At 34.4% G+C, this 13,466-nt stretch overlaps 1 protein-coding gene across 3 annotated transcripts in view; it reads right to left on the bottom strand.

Moving 5' to 3' along the window:
- Positions 1–13,466, bottom strand: part of ATRNL1 (attractin like 1) — a 631,665-nt gene that overhangs the window by 565,556 nt on the left and 52,643 nt on the right. For all 3 annotated transcript variants that reach the window (XM_010987217.3, XM_064488470.1, XM_064488471.1), the window contains one exon: positions 11,227–11,482. In XM_010987217.3, the coding sequence (XP_010985519.3) occupies positions 11,227–11,482 (256 nt within the window). The remainder of the gene's footprint in view (positions 1–11,226; positions 11,483–13,466) is intronic.

The following is a 13,466-nucleotide window of genomic DNA, read 5'->3' as shown; positions in this document are numbered from 1 at the left end:
GCTAAGTGTAGCAGGTTTAAGTGGCAATGTTATACTTGCTTTCTAAAATAAACTTCCTTTTTTATTCTCTAAAACAATTTCAGAGTATTGGGGCTATCTTGTTATTAAGTTTGCTGAAATCACCCTGTAAAATCATCTAGGCTTGGTGCTTTTTCTAATTTTCCCTATGGAAATTACTCTATATAAACTTTCTATCTCTACTGGGTTCAATTTTGAGACACTGTTATTTTCTAAGAAATCATTTCTTTAAAAATCTCAAATTTATTTGCATAGGTACACAAAGTGGTCTCATAAGTTTTTAAATTTCCTCTCTAGCAATATTATTTCCTCGTCATTTTTTATTTTGTATATTTGTGGTTCTTCCCTTGTTTCTTAACTAAATGAGCTAGGGGCTTATCTATTTTGTAATCTATAAATTAATCTGTTGTCTTTGTCTTTCATCATTGATTTCAGCTTTTATTGTATTATTTCCTTTCTGGTACATTTTTTATTTAGTTAGTTTGTTCTTTTTTCTGCTTTTTGAGTTAGAGATGTATTCATTTATTCTTACTCATATTAAAATAGTTATTTACTGCTATAAATATTCCTCTGATAACCATTTTAAATGTATCTTATAGACACTTAAATGCATTGTTTTTATTGTCATTATTTTTTGGCAATTTTGTAATTTAAGCTTGTATTTATTTCATCTTTCACTCAATAGAAAGGCTTTATTTAACACTCAGGTATTCAATTTTAATATTTCCACCATTTGGAAACCATTAATGTTTTCTTTATACATTAATATATGATTAACTCACTTTTGTGAGTTTTCTGTGTGCACTTGAGAAGATAACATGTCTATAAACAGGTGGTGCTGCTTGATATATATTCTGTCACCCTGTCAAGGACTGAGAGTAATGCCTGATCTATTTTGTACTGACAGTGATGTTATCTATTTCTCTTTGCATCACCTATAATTTGTTTTATATAGGTGGTTGCTTAGTTATTTGGTGCACAGATATTCTTTTATTTTATGTCTTATCTTTCTGGTGAATTATGGTTTTTAATATTATAAAGTGTTCTTGCCTCGTATAATGTTTTGATGGCCTGAAGTTTACTTTCTCTGGTATGAGAATCATAACCCCTGCCTTCGCATTGTATCTATCTTCCTAGATAATCTTTCCTCATCCCTTCATTTTAGCCTTTCTGAATCAAAGTGTTTCAGATGTGTCTTCTATGTGCAGCATAGAGTTGGGCTTTGCTTTATGCACCAATTTGAAAATGTTTTCTTTAAATAAGCAACTTAATCTCATTCACATTTACTGATAATATTATGTTGGATCACAACTCTGTCATATTACTTTATAATTATTATGTGTATTATAATGTATTTTTCTGAGTTTTTATTTTTCTATTTGATGTTTTCTAATTTTGGTGTTTAGGAGAGTTTGTATTTTTATTCTAGTGTTTATACCTTTCATAGTGACATTAATTATCTTCTTCCCTACTTAGCTTTTAACATCTGTATGTCAGTTTTAATCCTAGGTAAACCAGGAACAACAGTAATCAACATTTACTATCCTGTTCAATGGCCTTTTAGTTGTTTCATGTTATGAAATCATGTTAAAAATAATTTATAATAAAGCCGCCTTATTAAGATATGATTGGCATACAAAAAATAATAATTTACAGAAGAATAGGATAGTGAAAAACTACTTTTCACAAATTTCAATAAGAATTTAAGTACAGCAAAACTCTTTGTGTCAAATAAATGTGGGACACAAACATGATAAAAGATATAAAAATATTGTTCACTCATCAATTCTTAGGGTTGAAAAAATTAGAATATCCTCTTCTAAAGGTTCACAGTCTGAGATTTAATGTAAATGATCTACTCCATCGTCATCATTATAGGCATAAAATGAAAAATTCTAAGTTCCCAACTGTGTTCAATAAAAGCTAAAAATGGGCAACTATGATAGTGCTACCAGTCTTCTCTTATGCCTTTTTTAAACACAATAAAATAATTTGGGCGCTGCAATAAAAAAAACGAAAGATGACCATATATTTCACTGTGGCATCATCTTTCTAAGCAACTTATTATCTTGTTAATTTAACTCTTCAGCATAGTTGGGAATAACTGATGAGAAATGAGTTGATTTCTAGAATGATAAAATCACAAAATGTTTCAAAATAAGAACACCAAGATCTCACAATGAATCTCAGATTTGAAAAAAGGTCCAATAGATCCATCTTGATAATTACTATATAAAATATTTTACTAAATATATTTTAAATAAGTAAATGTTCTCTTTGCTCTTTGGAAGACTTCTAAGAAAGAATGAAATTTATGAAATAACAGTCTTCATAGATAGTTAAACCTGCTCAAAAAATAAACTAAAATATAAAACTGGGCCCAACAGACCCTTACACTATACCAAGAATTTAACAGCATCCTTTGATTCCTACCTATTATCTGTGCAACAGTCCAATTTCTTTTTCTGCTTTCCCCTTTTTCTCTTCCTTCTCCTCACATTTTTAGTTGCATTCTTTCTACTTGGACCGAACATATAACATTTGCATAATAGTCATCTACCAACATCCTCACCACCCTTGTTTTAGTCTTAGTTCTAAAATTAAACACATGAAATGTTCTCCATCAGTCTTTTACCTGAAGTGGTGCCATTTATCTCTTTATTAGAAGGAGCTTATTCTCTGGAAAAGGTTGGCAAATTGCAGCCCACAGGCCAAATCCAGCTCACCAACTGTTTTTGTAAGTCGAGTTTTATTGGAACAGGGCCACACTCATTCATTTATGTGTTTTTCACAGCTGTTTGTGCACAGCTTCAATGGCAGGACTGAGTCGTGACAACACAGACTATGCGGCCTCCAAAACCTAAATTATTTATTATCTAGACCTTTACAAAGAAAGTCTGCACATTTCTGCTGTAGTAGAAAAGGTGAAGGCGCATACATACAGAATTACCTGAGTTTTGCCAGGTTCAAACTGTTTTCTCCCAACCTCCAGGATCCTAACACCTAAGTACAGATGAAGGACTGTTTAGGTTAAAAGTTACACTTGAATCTCTAAGAACTAATAATAGGTGCAATCAGCCAGGGTCTTGAGAGGAAACATCACATGCTCAAGATGAGTCGTTGTAAAAAGTCTAATAAAAAGACTAGTCATTAAAGTATGGCCAGGGCAATACCCCGGGACTATCTCAGCAGGAAGCCTCTACTACCCTTTGGCATGAAAAAAAAAAAAAAAAACAAGAGGAGAGACTGGTTTCCAGAACTCCAGAGAAGAACCTCTGACAGATCAGTCTTCGGTAGGGCAACAGGATTAACCCACAAACCTCCCTGCAGGGAGGGAGCGGAAGGAATAAAATACCTTAACCTCACTCATCCCCCACCTTCTGATCTAGAGTTGGTGCCTCCCACTGGCTGATCCCAGGTGAAAGCTGGAGGGCATGGGAGCAGAATGGAAACAGTGAAGGGTGGACCAGGGAGACAGATGGAGAAGATCAAGCACAGCACTTCATGAATTACCACTAGGAAGAGAGTAACATGTACAGCCCAGAAGCTAAATAATATGGCTAATATATTTTTAAAACCTTCAGGAAATATATAGATTCACTCCTAAGGAATTTTGTTGAAAATCCTATTCATTCATCCACCAATATTTATCAAGCATTTAATACTTGGCCCTTTACTAGAAAACAGACACGCAAAGAGGTATGCAGCAGGATTCCTGCTCTAAAATTAACTTCTTACAAAGGGAATATCAGGACAAAATGAATACCCATCAAAAGCAGTGTATGTATCATATTCATTTATAAGCAAAGAGACACAGGAATTCAGAGGATAATTAAACCACTTCCAGAAAATGAAAAAGGCAGAAAAAAAAACAGCTGCGGAATACCAAGGGTATTTATTTTCATCATTACACCATTGTAAAGGCCATCTCCACTTTGCTACTTAAACGAAAGTTTATGAATCCTTGACTGCACGCTGATCTCCTCATTACACAGTTTCCTGATAATTTCCAATAATTTTTTGCATAAAGCTTGTCGATTACTGTCACTCCCAAGCACTTGACCACCACACACTTTTGGAAGCTGTACTGTAGAGTGCCCTCATAAAAAGTTTCTCTGCCAGATCTACTCACATGTGCCCCACAGAAGCTATTTTCTGAAATATTCTATTATTATATATCTACGCACATTTTCATATAAATCAAGCTCCACTGAATGGAACAAATCTCCAGCTAAAGAATGGATTGATTTTAGAGAGAGAGCCCACAGGACTCATCAACTAACTATAAGTTTAGTAATTAAAGAAGAAAACTCCAAAGATTATGTGTTGACGTAGAGCCTGGGTAATTTCGCGCCACCACCACTGTGGTCGACGGCTTTATCAACGGACTTTTTAATGACAGCCTTCTCATGCCTGCATTACTTCCCAACTCCACTGTTATCTGCACTTTCCAAGTAAAATTTTCTTGAATCCTTGCTTCATGGTCTGCTTCTGTGAACAAAGTTTTAAAAACATCCTTTATTTCCTGCCAGCTGCTGCTAACTTCTTTGCTCCGCTTCACAAGCAAATTTCCTTGAAAGAGCTGACTCTGCCTGTTGTGTACAATCCCACTCCTCTCACTCCCTCTTAAATCCAACCGTCAGGCTTCTAACCCCACCACTCCACAAAGCTGGTCTTGTTAAGATCACCGAAGACCTGCACGGGACTCAACTGAGTGGTCAGTCCTCAGTGATTACTTTACTTGACCCATCAGCAGATCAGCATTTGGCACAGTTGGTTACTCTTCTGTTTAATAATCTTTCATCATTTAGCTTCTAGGTCACTGTACTCTTCCTCGCTTATCTCCATCTCCTCCCCTACCTCTTATCATTGGAACGTGCTAGGGCTCAATCATTTTCTACTTTTTATCTACACTCTTTTCCTTAGTGATCTGATCCAATCTCGTGGCTTTAAATGCCATCCATATCCCACAAAGTCCCAGATTTACATCTCCAGCCCAGATCTCTCTCCAGAACTCCAGATCCATACATCCAACTGCCTGCCTGCCATTTTCACTTTCATGTCTAATAGGTATCTCAGCTATAACAAGTCCAAAGTGAGCTCCTGCCCTTCAAACCACCTCCACCTCAGACCTGCTTCAGTCTTCTACGTGTCAACTTCATCTCTCCAGCAGCTCATGTCAAAAACCCTGGAATCATCCTTGATGCCTCACTTCTTCTCCAGACTCTACATCCCAACCCTCAGCAACTACTATTGGTTTCATTTTAAAAAACATATAAAACAAACTGACTGATCCTCATCATTTCTAATACCACCACCCCCGTCTAAGCCACCATCATTGCCCAAATTACTGTAACAACTTCCTAACTGGCCTCCCCGCTTCTGTTCTTTCCTCCTTATTTACTTTAAATAGAGCAGCCAAAATAATTCATTTAAAAATTATGTCCTTGCTCAAAATTTTGTGATGCCTCTCCATCTCACCTAGAGTAAAACACAAAGGTGATGCAGAAACCTGATGTTCTTGCTCCTTATTACTTCCCTAACTTCATCCATCAATTTTTTTCTCCCATAGTCTCTTTTCCAGACTCTTTATTGTCCCTTGAACATGCTCTGGGTATTCTTGCCTTTTACACCATCTGTTCCTACTTCCTGGGAACACGCTTCCCTCAGAGATCCATATAGCAAACCCCTTCACTTCATTTAATTCTTTGATCAAAATCCATCTCCTCATTGAGGCTCACCCTGGTCTTCCTATTTTGTGGCCACCTACTACTCTCAGGATTCTCAATCCCCTTCCCTTGCACTATTTTACTGAAACCTACTATGTTCCAACACATCATACATATAGTACTCACACTTATTATATTCATTATTTACTGTCTATATCACTCTGCTAGAAATGAATTCTGCAAAACAAGGAAAAATATCTGAGGCATCACTGCTGAGAACCATTACTGCACATACACGTCTGGAAACAAGTGGAACCAAAACTGTGTTCCTATAAGCTACTAAGTCAGCCCAACATTTCGAGGTACTCCCTAGCTAAGAGATACTGTAAAACTCATAAAGTTGCAATGACAGTATCGAAAGACTTTTACCTGCAGTCTCAAGAGTCAAAAAATATTCTCCCAGGATCTTAGATTTTTTTTAAATGTTAATGTGTAAGGTTCAAACTAAAATAATTAAAGATAAGTTAAGCAGATAGTTCCTTTGTTCTAAATCACATTATTACAAAAATCTCAGAGAAGATTCACAGAGTACTAAGCACAGAGCCAGAAATATGTCACAATTATTTGCAATATTATTAGAAATTGAATAAGTGGCCATTTGGAGTATATTAATTGTACGTTTTTGTCTCTTTTTAAAATTTCTACATAATGGTGAACTCAATACCCTTAGAGTACTTGTCAGAGTAAATTTTTATCTGGTAAAATGCCCTGTTTTCATTCATTACTCTGCTCTTAATTACCCTGCTATACTCTTTTCAGTTACATTTACCATAATGCTATTAAAGAGATAGCTTCTTCTTTAATCTAAAACAACAGCAACAACAATAACACTTTTCCCTTGGTTTTCTGGAAGCTTTAAACATGTAAGAATAATCAAAGTAAATCCAACCTACATCTAGGTAGCTGATGCCATTAAAATCAGTCAGGAAAAAAGAGCTTAATGTGACATCGCAGTACAGTAACTCCTACTAAGATCAGAGGGAAAAAAATTTTTTTTAACTCTCTGTGTAAAGGTAAGCATTCACCTATAACTAAGATGATAAATCATCCCACTATTTATGTTCACAGCAGCCCTGCTTTATATGGTATCACCCCCTAAAGCAGCACTCGTCTGTGCTACACACAACTTCATTATTCCGACAACACCCTTAAACAGTAGTCACCCATTGTTTTGTATTTTTCTTCCTAAGTACTTTTCAAAGCAGAAGTACTTGCAGATTATTTTTGATATCACATATTTTAACAATAAGCAGTGAATTTCAAATGATTTAGCAGTAAATAAAGTAATATGTTAATTCTATTATTGATATAATGTTACAGAAAAGTTGATGAGTTCTACTTTGTACTTAAATAATTTACAGAATATAAAAACTACTCATGTATTTAAAAACTATTCATCTATCATTTTTATAAAGCTCATAAGCCCTGCATTCTTCCCATTTCTACCTTATACTACATTCATAAATACGCCTGACAGGTCAAGCAATTAATAACACAGAAATCAAACTAAAAATACCCTGTTGACAAATTTACTTAGAAATGGTATTTTGGTTATAGAATAAGCCAAAAAAACCTCACAGAGATACACTACCATTTACCAAAACTACAACCAACATTCTGTAATCAAATTATTCCAAATGAAAACAAAAACCTATCAGCCAACGAGTTTATCAGATAAGAATCTACATCAACATTTACCATTTATAGAAGATTAGAATACATTTATTGTGCCTTCCTAACCATCCCTGGAAAGTAGAACCACCACCATATCTCATGGCTGAATCAGACTATCCTGCAATAAAGGGAAAAACAAAAAGAGTAAAACATAATCTGTGAACTGTAAACTATATTCAGCAGGGAGATGGGGGTAGGGAAGGCATGTACCAAGCAGGTGGCCTAGAGGTTTGGTTTTAATGGCCAGTAGGGCAGGTGAACACGCACAGGTATGGGATCAGAGAGCTCCTACATAAAACCAGCACCCCTAAAGGACTATACCCTCAATGAAAAAGTGAGGTTTTTTAAAAATCTGCTTTGCAGAGACAGACAGAAAATAATGATTTCAGCCTTGGCTCTGCATGGAGGAAAAACACATTTTGGTCATAAACTAGACATCATGCCACTCTGGGGCATAAATTTATCCTACCCACAAGCTCAAAAAAACCACATGCCAAAACTTTAACTTAACTTGGACCTGGGTTGCTAGGCCCCCAGGAGCACACACTCTCTAGAGCAGGGGCAGGCACACTAAGGCCCAGGGCTAAATCTAGAGCAAAGCCATGCCCATCTGTTCATGTGCTATCTATGGCTCCTTTCATGTTACAACTGCAGAACTGACTAGTTTTGACAAAGACCGTATGGTCCACAAAGCTTAAAACAGTTACCATCTGGTCCTTTATAGAAAAGATTGTGGCCCCTAGCATAAAATACTTACAATAATGTCAAATGTGTTTGAACCAAGACAAGATGAATTTAAGCAGTAGAATACAGTAGCCTATAAACTGGAGGCTGATCAAAGAGTAAAAGTGTTGGTTAACTTTAGACTTAATCATTTTACAACTTCAAAAGTTATCACCTATGGTTCAAGTACAAGCATGGTGATAGTTTAATTCTGAATCTTCCCATTTTCCTCAGGGAAGACATAAAATAAGAAAAATATGGGGGGGCGGGGGTGTGAAAGAAAAAGGAAATTAAATTTCCAGAGAAACTAGGAATGAAAAAAACTCACCAACTCCAAATCAGGTGTGAATGCACAAAAAGCCAGTGACACTAAGAGAACCAGAGACAGAGCTGCCAGAATGCAGAAAGGAAGACAGGAAACACAGAGCATGGAGGAAGCCTAATGAGGATCTCAAAAATTACCTTTTTCATTCCCACAAATAAGAACGGCCTCACTCTCCCTCAACATGAGAAGAGCTACAATTAAAAACAAAAAGGACAACAGGGTGACTTTAAAAAACATAACACATGCACAGAAAATGTACAAAAGCCAGATGGGATCTCAAAGCAAAGTCCAACTTTCTCTTATATTTAAAACAAAGTGATTCTGAATGGTTAACAATAAAAGGATGGACAAAGGTACACCAAGTAAAGACTGACCCCCTCCCAAAAAAAACAAGAGCCATAATATTAATAATAGACAAGGTAGAAATCGGGTGAAAAAAAAAACCACTAAACAAACAAAACACTTTATAATATTAAAAGACACAATTTGCAATCAAGATATAACAATTATGAATATACATAGTAGCAACTTCCTTAAAGCACAAATTCCAGAATATACAGGAAGAAACAGGCAAAAATAAACTAATGTTTTTAGACTTTAATAACTTTCAGAGCATGATGGATCAAGTTTAAAAAATCATAAGAAAGGAAGACAAGACCTAAACAGAGTAATCAACAAAGTAGATTTATATATATATAAAGTGTTACACCTTGATATTATAGGATTTACTTCTTTTTCAAGTATCTATGGAACATTTATGAAAATTGAGCCCCAAAGAAAAATTTAATAAATTACAAAAAGTAGAAGTACTACCTACAATATTCCCTGAACACTAATAAAACCAAAAATTAACAACAAAATTAAAAAACATAACAATCTTTCTACATAGAAAATTTGTAACTCTTGCTTAAATAACTCCTGGGCCCATATGAAAAATGAGAATGACTCAGCCAATTTGCTTCACTGCTATCATGAGTTTATTATGACAATAATGTATGTAAACAGGCTTATTTAATGAGCATCATTTATTAAGCATTACACTGTAAAACGTTCCTATCACTGGAAGTTCCCTTTAGATGTTTTCTATTTTCTCAGCAAAATAAGAAGGTCATCAGCTGAGATTAATAATGAAGAACAAAATGTTGGAAGTTTGAAGAGAGAGAAGAATGTATGAAATGGTCATCTGGGAGAATTATAAGAGACTGGTGATTATGAACTTAAAACTCAGTAAGTGAGGATGGATGAGAGAGAGAGGGAGAAACTGACAGGAGGCTCAACGGACCAACAGCTCTGGTGAGAGGGAAGAACTGCCAGAGTCTGGATGCTCTTCAGGAGCAGTAAGAGGGAAAGGGCAGTAGCACTTAAAGAGTAAGATACCTGAAATGGAAATCTGGGGATTCATTGTAGGTACACAAGGTCAAGAGCACAACAATGGGAGAGAAAGACGCAAACAGGATGGAAAACAAGATCTTGGAACAGAGATCAAAAAATTGAGAGTCCAGAATTGGATACTAAAACATCCGTAAAAAGGCCAGAATCAGATAATAAAACATCCATAAAAGTATCTGGCTAGTGACTGTGGGACAGGCTGACAGTGAAGTGAAGTGAAGTGAAGTGAAGTGAAGTGAAGTGAAGTGAAGTGAAGTGAAGTGGCTATATTCTTCTGGGAAGTAAACACTGATCTAAGCAGCAATAAAAGAGTGCAAGAACGAGAAGTAATAGATGGTATAGTTTGATGACGTAAGATTCAAAACTAAGTGATTTAAAGAAAGAAGGAGTAAAAAATACAGTGGAAATGGCAATAAGAACTAAGGAGAACATATATCCCACTTCCAGCCCACCTGTACTGGGGATATGTATGAAAAAAAAAAAAATCACTTAAAAGGACTGAAGGGAAAACAGTGGAGTATTTAGAAGGGAGTCTTCCTCTGAGCACACAAGTACTCTCTTGTGCTGCTAATGGTGATCTGCAAATGAGTTTTCTCATTAAGACTGAACAAAGACTCTCAATAGTTGTATACAGTTGTCTACATACAAAAGAGCCAAAAATGTGATTCATAATACTGGCCAGAACCAGAAATAGAGTATGTTCTTGAATCTAAATAGTGACTATAGTCTATATACATTTGTAGACGAATTTTTAAAAAACAAAAAGCTTAAAATTGTTTGAAAATATCATAAAGAATTCAAAAAATAAAGTACCAGAAAAATAAAGAAGAATATCTGAGTATAGTACAGAAAGTCATATGTAGACTGCCCCAGTCACCTTCACACAGCAGATACAATCTTTCATAAAAGCCAAAAGACTATCCCTGGGAAGCTTACTTTAAAAGAGTAATACATACATAGAGATACTGCAGTAAGATTAGGAACAGAACTCTGAAAAATAAAAAATCCCAAAATCATGGAATGCATTGCAAAGAGACTGGGTTAGTTTTAGTTCTTGGTTCATAAGTAAAATCCAAAGAAATAGCACCATCTATTGGAATTTCTCATATTTAAAAATATATACTCTCAATTCTTAGAAAATGGGTCTATTATGTACCATTTCCGCACATTTGGCTAAGACAAATATTAAAGGACAATGTTTAACAAAATCAAAATGCCTATATTAAAAAGTATTAATTCTTGGCTTAAAATTCTAATTTCAAATAACTCTTCATTTTGACTAAATTCATATGAAGATTTTATTATAGGTAAAAATATTCTCAACCAATAAAGAAAAGAGTATATAGTTATATTTTCAAAGTAACTCACAGATATGGTATTCCTGTATGCTGCTTGTATAACCATATATTGCAGAATATCCAAATATTATGATCATGACAACATCTCTACTATCCAACTCCATAATATGTGCTGAATGTCCCTCCACAGCATACTGCTGACCATGTCCAAGAACAGTAGGAGTTTTTGTGCTCCATGACTGACTATGTATGTTAAAAACCCATAATTCATCTGTGACATTGCCATCACTTGTTTCAATTCTGCCTCCATACATAAAGATGTTTTCCTGTAAATTAAAAAATATATATAAATAAACAAATATTTATTTCTTAGCAAGGCATTTAAATTAAAGACTAAATTTAAACTTTAAATTTTAGTAATTACAACATGCATAAGACATAGATCTTATTTGTAAAGAGTCAAATAGGAACACGAGTAATGATAACGTTTTTACCTACAAGGGGGAAAATTCCCACTTTGAAAAAGTCACTTAAAGTAGTATTTTATTTAAAAGCTATACAGTCAATTAACCATGTTTTTAATTATCCAAGTTGTTAAGTCCCTAGTTGTTACACTTGAATTTTACCACCTATTTATACTGCTTTGTGCTATTTCTCAATCATTCACTGTTCTCATCAAGCATTGTTCACCGAAAAGGTAGACCACAGTTGTGTATATTATGTGGAGTACATTTTTATTACCACTTCTCATGGCTATGAACAGATACTTTATAGCACGTATAAATCATACAAATAATTTTAATCACATATGATTAAAATGAATGATACACAAATCATTACTATTTCAACAAGCTGGAAAGAGAAAGAAATTTTCTCAACCTAATAAAGAGCATCTATAAAAACACAAAGCTAATATTATATTTAATGGGGAAAGACTGCATTATTCACCAAGGTCAGTAATAAGACAAAGATGCCTGCTTTCGCCACTAGTATTCAACATTGTACCCAAGGTTTTAGCCAGAGCAAATAGGCAAAAACTGAGTAAAGGCATCCAGGTTGGAAAAGAAGAGCAAAATATTTCCATTTGTAGATAATATGAACTTGTATATAGAGAATCCTAAGAAATTTAAAAAAAAATTAAAGTTAATAAATGAGTTCAACAACATTGTAGAATATAAGATCAATGGACAAAAAAACAATTATATACACTTGCACTGAATAATTCAAAAATGAAACTATGTGAACAATTCCATTTACAAAAGCATCAGAAGAATAAAATATTTAGGAATAAATTTAACAAAAGAAATTCCAAACTAATACTCTGAAAGCTACAAAACATTTTGAAAGAAATTTTAAAAGAGCTAAATGAATAGAAAGACATCCTGTGTTCATGGGTCAGAAGACTTAATATTGTTAAGATGGCAATACTCTCAAAATTGATCTACAGATTCAATGCAATCTCTATTACAATTCCAGATGGCTTCTTGGTAGAAACTGACAAGCTGATTTCAAAATTCACATGGAATTGCAAGAGATCCAAAATATCCAAACAACCTTGAAAAACAAGAATAAAATTGGAAGATTCACAATTATCAAGTTTAAAACTTACTACAAAGCAAAAGTAATCAAGACAGTATGCTACTGGCATAAAGATAAACCTACAGACCTGAGAGTCCAGAAGTAAACCCATACATCTATGGCTAACTGATATCTGGTAAGAGTGCAAAGACCAGTCAATAGTTTCTTTAAGAAATGGTGCTGAGAGAACTGGATAGACACATGCAAAAGAATGAACCTGAATCCTTACTGCACACCGTGTACATATAAAACTTAACTCGAAGTGAATCAAAGACCTAAATGTAAGAGCCAAAACTATAAAACACTTAAAGAAAACATGGGGTAAATATGCATGACCTTGGATTTGACAATAGATTCTTAGATATGACACCAAAATCACAAGCAACAGAAAAAAAAAAGATATACTGGATTCCATCAAAATTAAAAACTTTTGTGCTTCAAAAGACACCATCAAGAAAGTAAAAGTTCACAGAGTGGGAGGAAATACTTGCAAATCATATATTTGATAAGGGACTTGTATCTGGATTACATAAAGAACTCTTACATCTCAATAATTTAAAAATGAGCAAAGGACTTAAATAGACATTTCTCCAAAGAAAATACAAATATCCATTAAGCACATGAAAAGATACTCAACATCATTAATCAACAAGGAAATGCAAATTAAAATATGAGATACCACTTCACACTCACTAGTTGGCTATAATCAAAAAGACAGATAACTAGTGTTGG

Source organism: Camelus dromedarius, chromosome 8, assembly GCF_036321535.1.
Source record: "Camelus dromedarius isolate mCamDro1 chromosome 8, mCamDro1.pat, whole genome shotgun sequence".
NCBI classification, from domain to species: Eukaryota; Metazoa; Chordata; class Mammalia; order Artiodactyla; family Camelidae; genus Camelus; species Camelus dromedarius.
Note: the sequence above shows the minus strand (reverse complement) of the source record. Positions and strands in the feature narration are given on the sequence as shown.